The sequence below is a fragment of the Lupinus angustifolius genome, chromosome LG04 (genome assembly GCF_001865875.1).
Source record: "Lupinus angustifolius cultivar Tanjil chromosome LG04, LupAngTanjil_v1.0, whole genome shotgun sequence".
Taxonomy (NCBI): Eukaryota; Viridiplantae; Streptophyta; class Magnoliopsida; order Fabales; family Fabaceae; genus Lupinus; species Lupinus angustifolius.
Genome location: NC_032012.1, coordinates 8,068,963 through 8,089,007, shown reverse-complemented (window position 1 = coordinate 8,089,007; position 20,045 = coordinate 8,068,963). Strand labels below are relative to the sequence as shown.

Genomic DNA, 20,045 nt, shown 5'->3' with positions numbered 1-20,045 from the left:
AGCACTTATTCATTTTTGGGTTTGGGAATCTCAATTTTCAAAAATCGCATTGAATCCTAACTAATTTGAATCAAGTAGAAAAAAATCATACAATTGGGTAAAGCTTTCCAAGCATCTATTGTTTAATCTTCTTGATCTATCCAATAAAGCTTTTCGATCTATTTCACCCATTGCATATAATGTTCTTGCTAAAAGAGGAAAACAGAAGTGAAGTAATGATGCAAGTTTGTAAACCTTTTTATTTGTAAAACAAACTTCTAATGGATTGAATGAAATACAGACAAACATGACATTAAATACAGAATCAAAGACTAAACCTACAACAAAAATTAACAAGAAAAAAACATAAGCTTCTCACTAAAAAAATTGAGTAATATTACTCTGTTCGTTATGGATTAAAGAGCATCCGGAAAGGCCCATCCTTCCTGTCTTTGGCAGCTTCGGTTAGAGCTAGAAAGCGCTTAAACCCTGTTGTGGCGGCTCCTCGTCCGAGTGCAGCAGCCCTGGTTAGCACATCCTCATGCGAAGCAATGAGTCCAGCAACATTGGGACTAGGTACCACAGGAGCTAGTGTTGGAGCTGGGATAACTGAAGGTGTAATATGAGCTTGCTTGATTCCAGGTCCATGTTTGTTGAAGTCGTCGAGTATGCTTTGTTCATCAGCTTTTTTTAGACCCTGAAAATACGACCCATAAGTTAAACCAATATGAAACATAACTTATAGAAATGCATTCAGTCGCATCTAAAAAACCATAAATAATTAGCATTGTGATAGCAGCCATATGCAAAGCATGAATGACTAATGAACAATGACTAGTTGTCTTACTGGATAAGTAGTTCACGTTCAATTTTAATACAATTGTCGGAATTTGACATTAAATGCTCCTATCAATCTCAACATTTTGGCAACCAAATCTGCTTCTTCATTAGATCCAATTCTTGATGTAATGAGGCTATAGACAAGGTTCATAGAATCAGTAATAGATTACTTCTTTAACATTCTAAACTTACTAAAGACGTAATGGGCTAATGAAGTACTGAACCTTGAATCAACACTAATGAGAGACAATCTACTACAGATTTTCACGAAGGTATTCTTGAAAGTGAATCTGCTTATGTATAGACTTAGAAGAATTTATCTCGATGACTAGAACAAATAAATAATGCAACAACCAGTAAGCGGCAAACAATAGATTTCGATAGAAAAGATGGTAAGAAATAGCTAATTATAACCTTAAGCTCCAATATTCGCTGAAATTCCATGGGTGTACCCTCAGGTAGCAATGCACGGTAAGTATCAGCGACAGAATCAACTGGAGAGAGTATAACCTAAACATTGAAATTCAGACAAACTTTCATTAGAAAGAACAAAATTATTTTTCTTCTTACAAATAAATGGGCAACAAACCTTCAGAAGGGCCTCAGCTTTGCTCATCTCACGGCTTACAAACTTGGAATAACTAGCAGCACCTGATGTCTGTTGCAGGCAACCCAACAAAAAATTGACAATTAAATACGCAATTATAAAAATGTTACTTTCACTATGTATTTTGCAAGGAAAAGGGTTCAAGATTACTGGGAGGTGATCTTTAGTCTACACAGCACATGAGCACAATATAGTTCATAAGCAACACAAAATGGCTGGCCAGTCCAGATAGTCATTCCATTTTTGTTTCTCACTCAGTCTACAAATAATCTAGAATATTAGGCAACCAATTCTTTGCAAACTATTCTAACTCAGCTCCTTTTTCATTAATCACTAAGCATACTAAAGTATAGATCATTTCTACTGGCTTATATCAATGTATTAATACCATCCGAAAAGTAGATTGTTTTGTATGGTCAGAATATAACATAATTCGGGATGTATAACCTGCAAAAGCTGAAAACTCAGTTTCATTCTTCTCATTCAGCTTGGTTTGATTCTAAAATGTCCATTTCTAGTCCAGATGTGTGTGTGTTTTCTTGCAAATTTTATTATCAATAACATTCTCCTTTGCAAAACTGGACCTAGAGAAAAAAATTAAATGCTTCTGGTAAACGAGATAAATGCAGTCCAGAAAAAGGTGGAAATGTCTCAATGGTGATGATACTTGCAGCAATGACAATAGCACTACCACATTATAATTATATAAGCATTCGTAACTATGACTGGGAGTTAACATTAATATTTATACGAGCTGAATTACCTGTCTACCAAGGGATGGAATTTCGAGAAGGATTGTCTTAACAGCTTGGGTATCCAATAACATCTGCAAGAGCAGCACTTCATTAGATTATCAACATCTTTAGTAGGTTCTTGAGCTTCCTCACAAACAGATTAGTATAAAATAAAATAAGTTTCAATAATATATCAATAAAGTGATAAACAGTTTAACAAAATGACAAACCAGAGGATCAAACCCTGAGAGAATGGAAAACAGTTCAAAGTACAAAACATAGTGAAGTGAAATACATGCTTAATAATGTTGTATTTATTTCAGATATCTTCAATGACATCTTTTATTGACATGAAGTAAAGGAATCTTATTAGTATGTGTGTGACAAATATTTTGTTCCAGTGACATCCTTTAGTGGTTTTCCTTGTTACACATGTGGCATGCTTTGTTGCATGACACAATCTCATACATTCTGGTCATATTTTTTTTTCCTTTTTGTAATGACGTCTTATCCTCCTTTTTTGTACTCTTATTTTCTCATCTAGTAATTTTTATTTTTCCGTAAACAAAAACTTTCTTTCGGATATAAACTCATCAAATCAGTGATTTAACTTTACTCTCTGATGTAACTATAAGTTACTAAAAAATAAAACAGTCAGTACTCAGTACCTGTTGAGCTCCAGTTTCTGATATTTGCTTGCATTTGAAAATGTTAGAATAAAACCGTGGACCAAGGGATGATGTGAGCTGCAGATAATGAAGTAAAATATAGATTTAAAGCAGACAACTAGCTAGATACAAGTCAAGTTATTAAGGTTAATTCAATTGATGAACTACTAGATGTTATGAATAACAAATATCAGCAAATATTCACAAAAATGTAGATTTAGAGAAGACAACTAACTAAACACAAGACAACCTGTCAAGCATAATTAAATTGATGTACTTCTAGATGTCATGAATAATAAATTTCAGAAAATATTCATAAACAGAAATGACGGACAAATCCAGCAATGGTGAAGATCGTCTAAAAACTATAAGTCAGAATCCTGAAACACAAAAAACATGAATAACATTTGATACACATATCCACAGACACTCCCTGGATAGGCTAAAAATTCATGTGACAATTTATTAAACATGAATATAAAATAATAGAATGACATATCTACAAGAAAAAGATTTTAAAAATCAAGGTATCCTATATTAATTATAGAACTATGACTACTATGCTAGAAAAGAAATTCCCTTAACACCAAGGTTGATGTCAAAGAACATAACTCCATGCATTTAATCCACTTTATAATCACCTTGTCCAGAAAGAATTGAAAGTAGACGGGTGAAAGTATGCTCCCGAGTGCAGGGATGCTAGTGGTAAGAATCAAATTTATGGCATTTACATACCTGCAAGAAAAACAAGAATTAAACTGAAGAACTTTGTCAGGAATAGGAATCACTAGTTAAATTTTATTAAGGAATTTACTCTGATTGATCACCAACACTTTCAAGAGTAGCCCATGGGACGCGTGTCATCGCTGCCATTTCAATGTCAAATTTGGTTTCCAGGCCATGCACCAAGGTCACCAATGATTTCGTTATAACAGCTGAAAATTCGTCCTGCATGATTGCATAGTTTTGTTAGAGTGAGCGTTGTAGAAAAAACATCACTTATTAAGATGGAATTATTACCTCCACTTCTGACATATCCACCCCGTCTGCAAATTGAGGATCAATAATTTTAGAAACGCTTTCAGACAGCTCACCAGCCTGTCAAATACAATGCCAGGTTACTAACTAAAACTGGCATATAATTGTTATCAACTAAACTATGAATGTTAAAAGAAGCTAACTAACCGTTTTGTGGCAATATTCAGCCGAATTGACAATGTAACAAGTCACTCTTTCATCCCTATCAGATGTCTGTTCAATATTTCCAAATCCAAAGGTTAAAATAGAAAAAGTAAAATAAAGCAGAGCTGTTTGATAATATGAATATGTAATTTTCACGAATCATGGAAAACCCATTCCTTTGGACATACCTTTATCTGCCCATCCATGCCTGTAGCTGCAGCAACAATACCTGTTCCCCCCTTTGGGATTCTTGCAAATAGCTTTGTAGCATATGCTTTAAGAATTCTTTGGAAGACCTAACATTGAAAGGGAATTAAGTCATGACTGCATAATGCTATACGTACAACATTCCATTATGTGTTGCAATAAAAACCAGTTCCCTTTACTCCCAGGAAGTTAAATGGTATTATACTACTATTTTTAATCATTTATCACCCTAATGTAGGAGAGGGATCGTATGACTTGTTTTATGTAATACATTCACCATACTCCGCCATGCTGAAAACATTATATAGACAGACTACATCATTGCCACTTTTGACACAGAATTGAAACATTGAAATCTATAATTCAGGAGTTTACCTTGAACAAATTATATAATGTCTGGCTCTTTGTTAACGCACTGCATCTCTTCAAGCTCCTCTTGATTATAAGAAATAACTACATAGGCACAAAAAAATACAATCAAATTAACAAATTGATTGTAAGAAAAGTGGGAAGGGGGACTATAAAACTTATGACATCTATACGAACTTCTAAGGGCTCGTAAGACATGAAATAATATAGAAAGAAAAGTTGCCCTATCATGTAACACGACCTGTAAAAAGATCTAGTGACTCACCTGCATGCTACTGGATAAAATACTATTCTGACTTCCCTCCTCAGTATCCCATGTCTCCTCCTATAGTGGATGAAGAGTTTGATCAAGGGAAAAACACAGAAATATATCACAGAGCACATATCAGAAAGGCTAGACACAAATTACCTGAACAAGTTTCTCCAGACTTTCCATTAGTGTCTTCTCTTCCAATTCTACATATACCGTTAAGTGAGGTTCAAAGCAAGATGAAATGATCCCACGAAAGTTGAACTGTCAAAACAACCGCTCTATGTTTTATCAAGTATTTCTAAATGAAACAGACCAATAGGAATAAAATGAGAACACCTCTGACAAAGCCATAATAATGACCAACATCAGAGAGAATACCAAGATATCAACCTCACTTAGTTGACATATTATTCCATTTGGAAATTTTCACTTCCCTCTTTTCCATTTTTATAAATATGAAAATAGTTTCCACAAAAGTTACAACTTAGTAAAAAGTGCAGCAGTGGAGAAATCAACGATATATTCACAAATTTTCAGAGTTTCAATTAAGAGGAAAATATGAGAAAATTTATAAAAAAATAGTAAAGTGACATCACAATGTAGCAGATCTTGGAATTTTTATTCAATTACTGAGCATGTGTTGCAAACTAAGCTTGGACTTATTCGATACAGAGCCATATTAGAGAACAGCGATAAAGAAATGCTAAAAACCAAAACCACATGAAGAAAAACTCAAAAAGGTAAATCTCAAAAGCATTTATATCATCATGTCAACACTTCAGGGACCACAGATGTAAATACATGCACTTAACCTACACAATCAATATATGTTAGAAAATAGTCACATAAAACCATACCCCAGCTCCAGGCACTGCTAAATCTTTACTTCCATCTTTTTCCTATTGATACAAAAGCAAAACACAATGGTCATTTAAAAAAATTAAGTCCTCATGAATAAGTATTGTCAATTTCAGAAATTCATAATGCATACTTCAGTGCCAGTTCCTTGATGTGCAGCAAGCCTTTTCTCATACTTCTTCCGGATATCTGAAGCATTAATGCTAGAGTTAGCCCCTCTACCAATCTCTTCAATCTCATTTCCTATCTCCCTGTTTTGTGTGCCTCCCCCAAACTTTTCAGCTAATTCATCCTCAAACTCTAAGGTTCGCTGTAAAGCCTGAAGGAAATTGACAGATGAAACACTGAAATAATACATTAAAATCTAAGTATTGCATCATAAATACATTAAATAACCTATACATTACAACCACCATGAAGGAAATAGAATAAAACCACTTGTCAACGACTATTCTGTAATTAAAATCCCTGAGAAAGAGAAAAGTGACAAAGGAGTGTAGTTGCATAACATAACTTGTAAGCAATTACTATAACAGAAACGTCAGCATTTCATTGGTTGATGCTTGGACAAACCATGACTTACCAACAACAAGGTCCCAACATCTGGCTTTTCCTTTAGAGTAGAAAGAATCTCCTCAAGCTGTTTCCTGTAGAGACAAGAATCATAAACACAACAATATTTTTAACATGATAATCCTCAAACAAGTTTAGCACAAACGGAAAGACATAATATTCATTCAAATGCTTAACTGCCACTTTTTGTATAAGATCAATTGATATATAACTTATATTAAGATTGTGATATAAACAAATAAATACCATACCTTGTCTTCTTACAAAATAGGATACAGAGCCGATAAGAAACATGCCATGAAGATGGAAAGATTTTCCAAATTTCTTCATTCGATCGCATTCGGCGCTTAATCCAAGCATATCTTCGTTCAGTCTTATCCAGCTTTGCTAGTTCTAAAAGATGGAAACAATTCAAAAGTCAAATTTAATGATATTTCAGTATTTAACAAGAACTCTACGAATAAAAAAAACACAAAATTTACATGACAGTTGAATCAAACATACCAGCTCCTTCAAAAATTTGCTCATATGAAGTAAGCTCCCTGTTGCAGAAATTATTTACCAACTCTTCCTTTACAGAAGGCTCTAATGCATCAACAACCAAGCAGGCATCAGACAACTGCTGGAGCAAATTCGTTTCTTCTGTCTCCTTTCCAGTACCTAAGCTGAGACAAAGATAGGTAATTGAGAAATCCAGTTACACAGAGCCTTTCTAGAACCAAACGATTTCTATATTGTGAGGTTAATAACATGGCATAACATAAAATATAAAAAAGAATGCAGATAAGCAATCTAAATGAAAATTGTATATCCAATTCACGATGCAGTGCGGATGAAGAGAAACAACAGTACATGGATATAATAACAACATACCTGGAAAAATCAGAATACACATGTGACTTTAGTATTTGCTTGATATTCTTAAACTTCTCCCTCAGTTCTATGATCTTTGGAATATCCCTATAGGCCTCAAAGTGACTACACAGCTGGTTCACTGCCTGAAATACAAGATGGAAAAATCAATAGATAAAATGAATGTGAAGTTTCATAAATTAGTTTATCAAAACAAGAGGCGTTACTTTCTCCATGAGATATCTGAAAATTAAGAAATTCATCCAGCAGTGGGACAAGCACTAATGCAGTAAGCTAATATTCGAATTGCAACAATTACAAGAAAACATGCTGTAAAGACAGATTGGATACCTCCAGCTGAGCAGCTGCCTCTTTATATTGACGTTTTGAAGCCATGACCTGAAGCTGTTCAACAGCAGAGACTGCCATATGATAGGTAAGCTTGTTGAAGTAACAGAACGAATACTGTCTATGCATCTAAAAAGCTATCAAGTACCCAACAAACCTATAAACAGATGTAGCACTTTCCCTTTATAGGTTAAAATTGCACCCACTTGATTTAAATGTTTGCATAGGAAAAAACTGTCTCGTGGTTTAGTATGTGTTGATGTTATATATATATACAGTTGCAACCTTGGCTTGGACAACATTAGTTGCAATCAATTATGGGCAGTTGTACTATGTCCATATATAATATGTTATATGGGATTAAATCACCCCAATGTCATCTCTAGCCACATAATAATGCTAAAAAATCAGCACTTTTGTAATTTAAAGATTATGCATGTTTGCAATGTGACAGCCATATTACAGAGTAAGTAGTCATTTGAAGTAAACATGACCATGTTTTTAAATTGATTGAGAGGATGGTTCTAGCATCTTTCAAAGTTCCAATGTTAAAGTTCATATAAAATTTGTGGTTGAAAGTGAATTACGAGGTCGTGATTATACTTGGGACACTTAGGCAGCCACCAAAGCACCCAAAACAAATCTCCTTATACCATTAACAACCTTGACTTGCTGTTAATTTAGGTGACAAGCTTTACACTGACAGTTTTGGTTTAGTTTTTTGGATCTCCTATGCCACGTTAAAACAAATCCATTGTTAACATAATAATTAATTGCTATCAATTCTCAATCTCATGTCTAAATTATTGCTAATAACTTCCTTGATCATTTTTATCCCTTACTAAATAATAACAGTGTCAATTGTCATTTCTATTTCTGAAGCATTGTGATTTTGTGATCATTTTGCAACTTTGAAAACCAGGGAAACGCATTGAAGATTGATGAGAAAAACTATACTAGGCTCCTCCAGAAAAAAAAAGTAGCCTGAAACCTCATAAATTCTAAACACGTCACCAGTGAATTTCAGTGTAATGCACATGCTTACATAACTAACTAATAGTAGTTTATCATACAAAAAAAGTGAAAGGAAAAGCAAGAGTAGTAGTACTTACCAAGCATAGTAAGACGATGAAGTGCGGTGATAGTTGTCGTGATATGCTTCTTAGCAAAGTCCAATTTCTTAATATCTCGGCAAATTTCTTGAACCATTGTCTCACTCTGAACAGCTTTAGTTTTAATTTCTCGGATCTTATACATAAGTTCCTCAACAGCACATGTAGCAGCAGCAAGATCTTGTTTAGCCTTAGTCCTTGAATTACTCTGAAATCATATATGATATCGACTTAATAATAGGAAATTAATCATGATAAGGTGCCGTTATTGTATTCGGTCCATACATTGTATCAAATTGCATGCGGCGATATAATAGCAGTTGCAGTGACCTCAACAACTGTGTTCCCTACAATTGTGATGTGACACAAAATCAAAATAATGTGACCACACCACAACCGTATCGGACTACATTTAGGCTGCATTAATGCGATAATAACAAACCAAATCTTTGTTAACAGATTGTTAACAAATTTGATTAGGTTGTTATTACCGCATTAAGACCGCATCGGGTAGCATCAAATTCAAACAAATTTTATTAATCACAAAAAATTCACACTACAACAATCGACCGCAATCACAGTGACCGGTGAATGCAATTTAAAACATTACGGACCTGTTGACGAACAGCAGCTAGAATACCAGCATCAACGGTGCGAATTTCGTTCTGAATTTTTTGCATCAGTGGTTCAACGCCGGATAAAGATGGCTCTATGATTTTGCAATGTAAAACAATGAGGTTATGAATATTATTATTGAGATTGAATGGAAAAGAGTGGGAGTAGTAGTAGTAGTGTAATACCGTTGGGGAACATTTGATTGATATATTCTAATGCGCTTGATTTGTCCATTGCGATGTTCAGATCTCAGAAAATGGCGTCGATCCAATGCAGTTACGTACATTTCACTCTTCTTCTTCCCTCTCCACCACCATGCTCTCTCTTATATCAATCAAATTTATATATATACTCACATTTTCTATGCTTTATTTATTGGATTACTTGCTTCTCTCATTTTTTGTTGGTGCTATCCTCATGTTATTTTTGGACTAAAAAATAATCTATTCCGAGGTTTGTGATTCTCCATCTTATTGAATATTGTCATTTATTGAAATTGAACTGTGGACATTAGATCTAATAGGGTCTTAGATCAACAGCTAGTTAGATTTTTGCTTCCGTTCAAGTTTAGAGAGAAACTAGTTTTTTTTAATATCCTTAAGAAGTGGACTTTGAACTAATGTTATGAAACTCGAGTCTGAAGTCAAATGGTAAGAAGTCTCGTATTTAATTTAAACTCGGATCTGGTGATTCATATATAATTAATATTTTTTCTATAAATATATAATTATATAAATGTAAAATTTTATATAATTAATAGTTATGTGTAATTATATTAAAATAATATATCTCCATCATTTTTTGAACCGGAGTGAAAGAAAAGATTAGAGTACTATTCTGTTTTTATGAATTTTAAGTGAACTGTCTGGTTTACTTTCTAGTTTATTCCAGTTTAATCGGTTTTATTATGGACGAACTGAAATTTCTCCGATTCAAAGCGTTCAAACCCTCGCTCGGTTAAGACTAGGGGTGAGCATGGGGTAGGTTGAGACGGGTTAAGCATGTCCTCACATGTCCCTAAATATTGATCGGGTCAATTTTGGAACCTGAACCCATCCCTAATTAGGACAAGATGCGTGAAGGACGAGTCCAAAATCAGACGAGTCAAGATAGGGACAAGTTCGGGTTGGAAAATGACAAAAAGACAAACGTAGATTTGTTTCTCAAATCTTTAAGCATGTACAATCAAAATTATCACAATCTGTATGTAAATTCACCTAATACCTTCATCTCACGTACATCAGTATATAAACTACAAACCATAAATTGTATCCTTCAAACTAAAAACTATCATAATCACCATGACTGAAAATTATATAAGATATTAAAAAATTTAGAACAATTTAAACTGTCAAATATCAACACAAGTTGAAGTGTTATTGTAAATGATAAAAAACACATTAGAACTACCATGACAATACTCAAACGTTCACACAAAAATGAATATAATAACTAACTATTAACTAAAAAAATGAAACTGAAGTACGCAAAAACTAAAAACTAATTGTTTTTATGTCATTAAATGGAGTGAATATGTTGTGTGGGCTTGTAGGTAATTGAGTTATGTGGGCTGAACGATGAATATTGATATATACTTATTCAACTATTCTTGATATATAATTATAAGGGATGGGTAGGGTGAACCAGACATAGATTTGAACTCGTCTTTTTTTGACGACATGTCTTCCCTTTTAATCGGATATGTCATTTTTTATTTATTTGGACGGGTCAAACTTGTCCCTAAGTCATCGGGTTGAGACGTGTCTACACAATCGGACTGGATCTTGCTCGCTCCTAATTAAAACTGCAAATTAGAGCTGTTTTCAAATCCGATTCACACACGACTGCTTTAACTACAAAAAAAACAAATAAGGAAACCAATAAAAAATAGAAAGCAAGTGAAAGAGCGATCTGAAAATAAAAATTAACGTAAATGATGAATATAAACAACAACAAAAATTATAGAACCAAACAGAAAATAGTTTAAATGTCAACATGGTTTGGTTTTTGTAGCCATCGTGCATGTGGAATATATTAATGGTTGTGCACTTTTAGTGAATAGTGAGTGGATGAAATTACTAAAATCATGACTTCAGGGATAAATTATTTTAGAAGTATTTAAACTCAAAGGATGACACACTCATTAAATTATAACCTCCTAGCATTGTTTGTCAAGGATTGGAGTGTTACAAGAAAATGTTAAAAAAACATTGATATTATTACTTTATGGAAAACAAAATTGTGATAACCAAAAATGGTATTAGAGTAGTAAGTTTGGTTTGAATTTACTCTTGAAAGAATCCAATCTGATCCTAATTATTTTGATTAGTTTGAACAATTTCCTACCCTTACTTTTGTACCTTAAATAAAACTACTTATTCAAGTTGGATTGGGTGGTAAGCACGTGAGAGATAGATGTTCATATCTTTGAACTTATGATGCTCCAACATGCTACCCTTGTGGTCCATGAATTTATTAAGTGTCACCTATTAACTAGTTTAAATATTCACGTAGTATTTTATTGCCCCCAAGAGGAAACCTTTGCGATTCAAACCTATAACCTCATAAATTTACGGTCATTGATTACATTGAGTCATTACCATTATTTTTTTCATATAACAACTCAACATTGACATATGGTTATACCAGTCCATAATTTTAGTAAGTGTGTCACCTATTAAACTTAAATATCACTACAGTAATTTATTCTCCGTGCAGGAAACCTCCACGACTCCAACCCATGATATCATCGACTTCTGGATTTTGAAGTCAAACCAAGTGGATTTAGAAGCTTAATCATCTTCATTATCCCTTTAATCAAAGTGTGGTTGAACTACTTATAAGAATATGTATTATTTCAATAGTTCACTACATATACAAAAATGATTTCTACATATTACGTTAGAGAATAAATTTCTCATATTCAAAGTTGAAACATCTCAAGTCAAATAAATAATGTTTTTTGGGAAATAAATAAATAAGGTATTGTAGAAACAAATGCTAAATTTATTTATTATCACTATTAATTATTAATTTTGAACTTATAACCGTTGCAAGTAAATTACACACACCATCTCAATCCCAACGGCTATTTTTCTTTCTCTTCCCCAATACAACACCATTATTCTCTTTCCTTTTTCACACATTCCTCTGTTTTCTCATCGACCCACGTTTACTTCTTCCCCAAAGTTTTCACCTTTTGTGGTTCTTCAATCACAAAACCCCAATTTAGGGTTTCTTCTTCTTCTTCTGAACTCAATGATCCAACTTTGTCCCAATATGAGTCAACAAAACCAACCCATCACTGTTTCACAAAACCCCATTTCCGAAACATTTGTTTCTGTTTCTCCGCCGCCGCCGCCACCGCCGCCTCTGCCGCCGACCCCTTCTAACAACCGCCGGCCTAGGGTCAGGGAGGTTAGTTCCAGATTCATGTCACCGGCTGTTTCCACCGTGCAACGGCGGCGACATCAACAATCGGAAGAGGATGAGAATAATAAACCTGTTGAGAATTCAGAAACCCCATTCCCATTTGGGAATTCCAATTCTATGTGTAAACCTAGTGTGGGTCCCACCAACCAGAGGAAGCAGAGGAGTGTGAAGCTTTTCAAGGAAAACAATGGAATTGGAAGAGTTGAACATGTTCCACCACCACACCCTTCAAAATCATGTTCTGGTAGAATTGGAATTGGTGTAAGCAATGGTTTTGCTACACCTTCTTGTAGACCTGATACTCCAACTATTACTGTTTCTTCAAGATATAGGATCACACAGCAGCATAGATCTTCTGCTAATATGAGTGGAAATGCTTCTGCTGCTGCTAAATTGTTACAAGCAAGTGGAATGTTTTCTTCAAGTTCCAATAATCATCACCTCAAGCTCAATGCTAGCACTCCTTCTGGTTTGTCTCAGCTTGAAACCAATTCAGACACGGGTTCGGTTTGTTCGGATGATGAAAGTCGCGATTCGGATATAAGTTGTAGCATACAGTCACTTCCCGAGTTGTGTTCTGATGGAGATGTGTTGCCTACTGTGTCCACTAGGTCAGTAGTTGAAAAAATTAGGAGTAATAATAGTACTAGTAGTGGGGATATGAAATTTCATACCCCTTTGTCTCGGTCAATTAATTTACCATCTCATTCCGGAAGTGGTCACTTGCTAGTTCATTCAGTGAAAGGGAGTGAGAAGCAGCAAGGTTGTTCTTTATCAAAGCAGTGTGGAAATCAACCTAATCATGTTAAGGTAGGAGGCCTTTCTTTGCCACCTATCGCTCCTTGTGCGAAACAGGTCGTAGATGCAAGGAAAGGGAAGAAAGGTTCTAGTCACCAGGAAGATTTGCATTCCATGAGATTGCTTTATAATCGCTATCTGCAATGGAGATTTGCCAATGCAAAAGCGAAGGCCACGATGGAAGTTCAGCAAAGCGAAAGTGAGGTCAGTCTTTACCTTTTTTTCCTCACTACTTATGAACAAATTTATAGTGCAAACTAGGAGGAAATGGTTTGATTGTTTATCACAAGCATGAAAGTGGATCTCTAGTTCAATCACACTACAAACCTAACTAGGAGAAAATGCGGAAATGACTTGGTCGTAATCGAAAGATATTGTCATTAGCTTGATACTTCCATGGACCTTCTGATAGGTGCAATCTTTGAAAGATATAGCTAAGTCATATACGGACAATTTAGTTTTGAAGGTATACGGACTATTACATCTTCGTTCATGGGTTGTGTAATGTAGTTTATTTCAAACTTCAAATTACGCCCCAATAAAGTTATATTATGGCTTACAGATAATTATAATTTACATTTATATCATGTTTTAAGTGTTATTGTGCTTAGCTATTTAGAACTCTCTTTGTTAAGTTTATATCCATTCAGTATTTCAGTTGGTTCTGTTATAGCTTATGTGCAATCTTTAAGAACCTTGTACAATCTAATCACTTTATGCTCTTCTAGTTACTCAATGTTTTTATTTTTCTCAATACTTGCAGAAAGCACTATATTCTCTTGCAATGAAACTATCAGAGTTGCGTGGTTCTGTGAACACGAAACGCTTAGAACTGGGGGTTTTGCAGAGATTGCAGACACTGTTAAAGATCCTTGAAGCTCAAGTAAGGCCATAAATAAATTTTGAATTCTTCTTTTACAGTTTTGCACTCAAGCTGTGCACAGAGCAATGCTTATTTGTTTTCATAGGAATTTTTTTCTACCTGGATACATTATAACTTGTTATGGTATCAATTTTCAAGTCACTATTCTGTTTCTTTCAACATAACGACTCACACAATTAAATTATCTTAAAGTCCGAGAATACCTGTTCCTTTTACTATCCTAACCAAACAAACCAAAAGTGGAAGCGGTCTTTCTTTCTTCATGTATGGTTTTTTCAATTTCCCTTTTATGTGTTCAAAATGATTTTTTCACTCATCATTCCCAGTCTTGTTTTCTAATATTATTTTTGTCTCATTTTAAACCAACAAATGATTATCGTAATATCTGGATAAAATTACAGATTCCGTATCTAGATGAGTGGTCAGCTCTGGAAGAAGATTATTCAGTCTCTATCACTGAAGCAATTCAGGCTTTGCTAAATGCCTCTGTGCAACTTCCAACTGAAGAGAATGTTAGGGTATGAATCCTCTTCTTATGTTTGTCGATTATCTAGACAAGTGAGTTGTGCTAATTGTCTCCATGTTAAGCTTGTGCGTTGAGATTGTCGACTAACCAAAATGTATTCGCTACAGATTGATGTAAGAGAGATGGATGAGGCACTAAATTCAGCATTAAAGATGATGGAAACAATTGTTTCCCATATCCAAATATTTATGCCAAAGGTGAGACAAATGCACTCAATTGTTTGGAAATGCACTTATTTTCCTTCCAGCCATCGATTTGGTCAAATTGGACTGTAACTTTCTAGTTAAAAATCTTCCTTAATAATGCTTCCTCTCCTACATTATTATATAGCCAGTTGGGTCAAAAGATGGGTTTTTCTGACAATTTAGGTGAAGAAACACATTACCGGTTTGATTTTGCATAAATAATATAGAAACACTTGGATTTTGAAAACACGATAACATCATTTGATTCATGTAGTCAATCTTACCTAGTGGCAAAGGACTAATAGAAGTTTGTCGAACTCAGGCGGAAGAAACAGACATTTCTATTTCAGAATTAGCCAGAGTTGCTGGTGGAGAAAAAGCACTTATCGGAGAATGTGGAGATTTGTTGTCAAAGACACACAAGTCACAGGTTCTTGCACACAATCCTCTGCCATCTTCATTATATATATATATATATATAATTGCTGGATTTTTAATATCTTGAAGCTGCTCTAATTTTCAGGTGGAGGAGTGTAGCTTAAGGGGCCAAATAATCCAACTTCATTCGATTTGCCATAAGAATACAGAACAAGAAATAACAGATAATTCAAGTGCTAATCCACATAAGGAAAGTGTGGATGATACAATATCAACTCATCTTGATGATGCTGCTCATAGTTTGTGAAACTAAGTGCAAGACCTTCAGATTCATTTATTTGTACCATTCTTTTTCCATTGGTTGAGAAAAGTGGGAGAACATGCAAGTTTTGATTTGTTCATTATGCAAAGTTTGTTTGAGTTGCTGTATTGTGCAAAGGATTGTATTGTTGTATGTGTAATAATAATTTGTGTATAGAGCTTAGTCACTCTCACTCACCACTTCTTCCCTATTTCATTCACTGGATGATGTAATAAAAGTAATAGGACACTTTGTCCTTTAATTGAATTTTACTTGGTACAAATTGTAGCATATTTTTTGTTTTGAGCATCTTTCATTTTTGTGAATATCTCTCATACAAGCAAAAATCTTTATACTATATTATAATGATTAAGATTTATGGTAAAGTATTATTACATTGTTCTACTTATGGAGCCGATATCATCATATAGTAGTGAAATAAATATTTGGCTGTTGTATTGTAATGGTTATTTTCCTTTTGCTTTTTAGCAATTGGGTGTTTTCAATGGCAAATGGCTTATGTATTTTTCTTGTAGCCTATAGGAGTAAAAATAATTAAATTAACAAACAATAACTAAATAGATATCTCCAAAGAGACTTTTATTAGTAGTGACAAAAATTCACTAGAATAATCTTTACACATAAAAAAGAGATTAGTCTGTACCTATAATCGAATGAATATATTTGATCTTGCCAAAATAAAATGATAATCTACATTACTTTTTGTACATATAAAAATATTGTCATCTTTTTAAGAAGAAAATGGCCAAATCCACACTATTATCATTTTTTTTGTTTATTAGAAAAATATATTAATGTTTAGAATCAAGTTCCTAGCTCGGACATGATTGCAAGGATTTCTGAGAAATAAAAAAAGTTACATGTACATAAAATATTAAGTGAGCTCCAAATTTAGTGATTGAAAATAAATAAAAAACTTAATTATCCCTAAAAAATTAAAATGTTAATGTCCTTATAAATTTTAAAATAAGTGTAATGACATGATCATTAGTTTAGGGAAAAAAATATTAATTTAACCTAAATAAATAATCGATTATAAAAGACACCGAGGAGAAGAAGAGAGATTATTTTTCATTTGTATAATAAGGTGATTCATTCATTATCTTCATCAATAAGAGAGAAAGAGAAAGAAAGAGAGAGAAAGAGAGGTTTGGAAAAATGGCACTGAAGTTTCTGAACAAGAAGGGATGGCACACAGGAAGTTTGAGGAACATAGAGAATGTTTGGAAAGCGGAACAAAAGCACGAAGCGGAGGAGAAGAAATTGGATGAACTTCGCAAACAAATTCACGAAGAGCGTGAACGCAATGAATTCCGTCTTCTTCAGGTTAAAGCTGGCCTCGTTCCGTAAGTTACTAACTCGTTTTGCGCTCAATTCCCAATTTAATTTACGTTTTAGGGTTAGGGTTTTTCCGTACAGGTTTCGGTTTTAACCCCAAAAAATCGGTGATTTTTATTGCAGTGCTCAGGAAAGGTTGGATTTTTTGTATGATTCGGGGTTGTCCGTTGGTAGATCTACCGATAATGAAGGGTTTAAGGCCCTTGAAGCTTTTCCCAAATCTGATGGAACTGATGCACCTTCTTCTTCCTCTGCTTCTGTTCCTAAGGTAGGTTCAATTGAGGAATACTTTGTTTTGGGTTAGAAAAAAGTGATTTTTTTATATCAAAATAATCATTTTTTGTGTGAATAGATTTAAACAATCAGGAACTGATTTTTTTTTTTTTTCTATTTTTCTCTGATTGGTTCTGAATTGATCTGTGATGATTGTCAATCAGGAGCAGCCAGGGGCAAGCGTGCCTGGAGCTTTGTTCGAGGACAAGCCTCAATCTGCGAACGATGCTTGGAGGAAGCTCCATTCTGACCCCCTGCTCATGATTCGCCAGCGTGAACAGGAAGCGCTTGCAAAGATCAAGAACAACCCTATCAAGATGGCTATGATAAAAAAATCAGTAAGATTTCTCTCATGCTTTTCTCAGAAGCTACAAATCAATGACTTGGCGAAATATATTTTAAGAATAAAGAACCTTTTGAAATTAAACTAGTTTGGAATTGTGTGCCTATAAATTTAAGATAATATAGGGTTTCAATGTATGAGTTATTTATTCATCCAATTAGGCGGTCTTCATACATAGGTGTACTTCTACATATCTGGGAAGAGAGTTTTCCATTTTTCTGTCGCCCTTGACTGAGGTGAAACTGATATATATTGACACATGTACATGCAAAGTGGATGTAGTACTGGTAGGTGGGCAGAGAAGTGGATTTCATGGGGTGGTGTCTTAAGTTATATATTATACAATAGAATTTACTGGTAGGAGCCCTGTGCTTAGATAAGCTAGGCCATTTTGGTGAACATGTTACGGAAACATGAAAAAGCTGCTGACCTACCATTATCTTATCGTGACTCGACAAATACCAAGATTCATTACTTATAACTTCTGGTTCTCACACTTCTGTAAGTCTTGTCACTCCTGGTGGTCTCATGGTAGGATACTCAGTGGCCTTCCATCAGTGGTAGCAGTTGTAAAAAGTTCCTTATACCCGTGTGCTTTATGTGCATCCTCCTCCATAAAAAAGAATATGGGTAGATTACGAATATGGATATAATTGTTTGTATGAATTGCTAACAGTTATTTATTAGCTAATTGGGGAGGGGTAAGATGTGAAGAAAGAACACAACAACAAATACCGAACCTTAATTTCACTAGGTGGGGCCGGGTACATAGATCGAACGATGGCATAATAATCTATCATAAATCATGTTCATCGGCAAAGCATTGATCTCTAAGGATGTTGTTTATAAAGTCAAAACAGGTTAAAGATTTTGCACAAAGAGAAGCCAAACACGATTACATGTTGGGCACAACTTCTTATATAGATAAAAGCTTTTTTTTTGGAGAAAACATAAGCTGAACCAACCATCCTCACATTGACTGAAAATGATGTCAAAGATGATTGTTTTAGTCGACTCTTATGAAGACCTTTTGTTTGATGTTATTACTAATCTATGGTCTGTCCTAACAATGCCAGGTTGAAGAAACGAAACACAAGGAGAAAAGTCGCAGTAAGAAGGAGAAGCGGAAGAAACATCATTCTAGTAAATCAAAGCATAAGAAACAGTCCGATTCAGAAGATGACATTGATGAAAGGAGAAAAAGAAAGACTGATGATAGATCTAGGCATAAGAAACAGTCCGATTCAGAAGATGAAGATGACAGTGCTGAAAGGAGAAAAAGAAAGACTGTTGACCGAAGCTTTGACAAGAAGTATCACAAGGCTCAATCAGATTCAGAGTATGAATCAAGTGGAGGAGAAAAGATAAGAAGGAAGAATCACTATGAAGACAAAAAATACAGAGAAAGGTCACCCAGTCACCACCAACGGCACAGAAATGTCAAAGACTACGATGGAGATGCTGATGACAGAAATTATGGCAAGTCCATGTCAGAAAGATATGCTTCGGGTGGTCAGTTCAATATCGATTCCTCTAAAAGGGGGAATGAAAGCTTTCCCGAGTCAGGTTCCAACAGAGAAAGGTCACCCAGTCACCACCAAAGGCATAGAAATGTCAAAGACTATAATGAAGATGCTGACGACAGAAATTATAAGAAGTCCAAGTCAGAAAGATATGATTCAGGTGGTCGGTCTAATATTGAAGCCCCCAAAATGGGGAATGGAAGCTTTCCCGAGTCAAGCTCCAATAGACCTGCAACCTCACCTGAACGTGGACAGCACTATAAACGTCGAAATGCGGCTCCTAAGCTTTCAGAAGAAGAGCGGGCTGCTAAACTTAGACAGATGCAATTGGCTGCTGAATTGCATGAAGAGCAGAGATGGAAACGTATAAAGAAAGCTGAAGAAACTGATGCACAGGAAGCAATCCAGAACACTAGTTCTGGTGGCAGGAATTTCTTGGATGCTGCTCAAAAAAGTGTATATGGTGCTGCTGAAGGGGGTAGCTCATCAATAGCTGAGAGTGTCCGTCGTCGGACACATTATTCTCAAGGCAGGTCTGCTGGTGAAGGCAATGCATTTCGGCGTGATTGACTCTGATAATGGGTGGTTTTATAACTAATTTTACCTACCTCTAATGTCTCTAGACCTCTATTGCGTGTGCTTTCTTCCTTGTAATTTTGAATTATGCAGGTACGGATGTGATATAATTTTCAGGTATACAATGCATCCCATTGATATGTCTGTTTTTCTTCTTTTTGGGTAATAATTGTAGAGATAATCAAAACCAATGACAGAAGAAGTTGGTTATATTTATGGCCTGTTTATTCCTTTATTCAATATTGATTGACCTATAGAGTTACATCGACAC

At 34.8% G+C, this 20,045-nt stretch overlaps 3 protein-coding genes across 6 annotated transcripts; 2 read left to right on the top strand and 1 right to left on the bottom strand.

Moving 5' to 3' along the window:
* LOC109345483 (vacuolar protein sorting-associated protein 53 A-like) lies at nucleotides 217-9,526 on the bottom strand. 2 transcript variants are annotated; one of them, XM_019584509.1, is made up of 23 exons: nucleotides 9,383-9,525; nucleotides 9,197-9,291; nucleotides 8,583-8,790; nucleotides 7,474-7,544; nucleotides 7,144-7,268; nucleotides 6,775-6,935; nucleotides 6,522-6,663; nucleotides 6,281-6,344; nucleotides 5,831-6,016; nucleotides 5,697-5,738; nucleotides 4,996-5,100; nucleotides 4,852-4,911; nucleotides 4,593-4,670; nucleotides 4,199-4,306; nucleotides 4,014-4,079; nucleotides 3,849-3,926; nucleotides 3,643-3,776; nucleotides 3,470-3,563; nucleotides 2,829-2,906; nucleotides 2,190-2,252; nucleotides 1,409-1,477; nucleotides 1,234-1,329; nucleotides 217-676 (listed from the first exon to the last, which is right to left on the bottom strand). In XM_019584509.1, the coding sequence occupies exons 1-23, from the start codon at nucleotides 9,429-9,431 to the stop codon at nucleotides 389-391; spliced, it is 2,460 nt and encodes an 819-aa protein (XP_019440054.1). In that variant the 5' UTR covers nucleotides 9,432-9,525; the 3' UTR covers nucleotides 217-388. The 2 variants fall into 2 exon arrangements, 1 of the variants encoding a protein (XP_019440054.1); XR_002107418.1 differs by having other exon boundaries at nucleotides 388-676; nucleotides 3,459-3,563; nucleotides 9,383-9,526.
* On the top strand, nucleotides 9,791-19,926 carry LOC109345485 (pre-mRNA-splicing factor CWC25 homolog). 3 transcript variants are annotated; one of them, XM_019584513.1, is made up of 5 exons: nucleotides 9,791-9,801; nucleotides 16,862-17,067; nucleotides 17,183-17,327; nucleotides 17,497-17,670; nucleotides 18,752-19,926. In XM_019584513.1, the coding sequence occupies exons 2-5, from the start codon at nucleotides 16,880-16,882 to the stop codon at nucleotides 19,766-19,768; spliced, it is 1,524 nt and encodes a 507-aa protein (XP_019440058.1). In that variant the 5' UTR covers nucleotides 9,791-9,801; nucleotides 16,862-16,879; the 3' UTR covers nucleotides 19,769-19,926. The 3 variants fall into 3 exon arrangements, with proteins under 3 accessions (XP_019440058.1, XP_019440059.1, XP_019440057.1); XM_019584514.1 differs by lacking the exon at nucleotides 9,791-9,801 and having other exon boundaries at nucleotides 16,798-17,067; nucleotides 18,752-19,083; nucleotides 19,258-19,926; XM_019584512.1 differs by lacking the exon at nucleotides 9,791-9,801 and having other exon boundaries at nucleotides 16,799-17,067.
* On the top strand, nucleotides 12,264-16,023 carry LOC109345484 (protein ENDOSPERM DEFECTIVE 1-like). Its single transcript, XM_019584510.1, has 6 exons — nucleotides 12,264-13,631; nucleotides 14,191-14,310; nucleotides 14,712-14,828; nucleotides 14,944-15,033; nucleotides 15,344-15,451; nucleotides 15,545-16,023. Exons 1-6 carry the CDS (start codon nucleotides 12,456-12,458, stop codon nucleotides 15,704-15,706), a joined length of 1,773 nt encoding a protein of 590 aa, XP_019440055.1. The 5' UTR covers nucleotides 12,264-12,455; the 3' UTR covers nucleotides 15,707-16,023.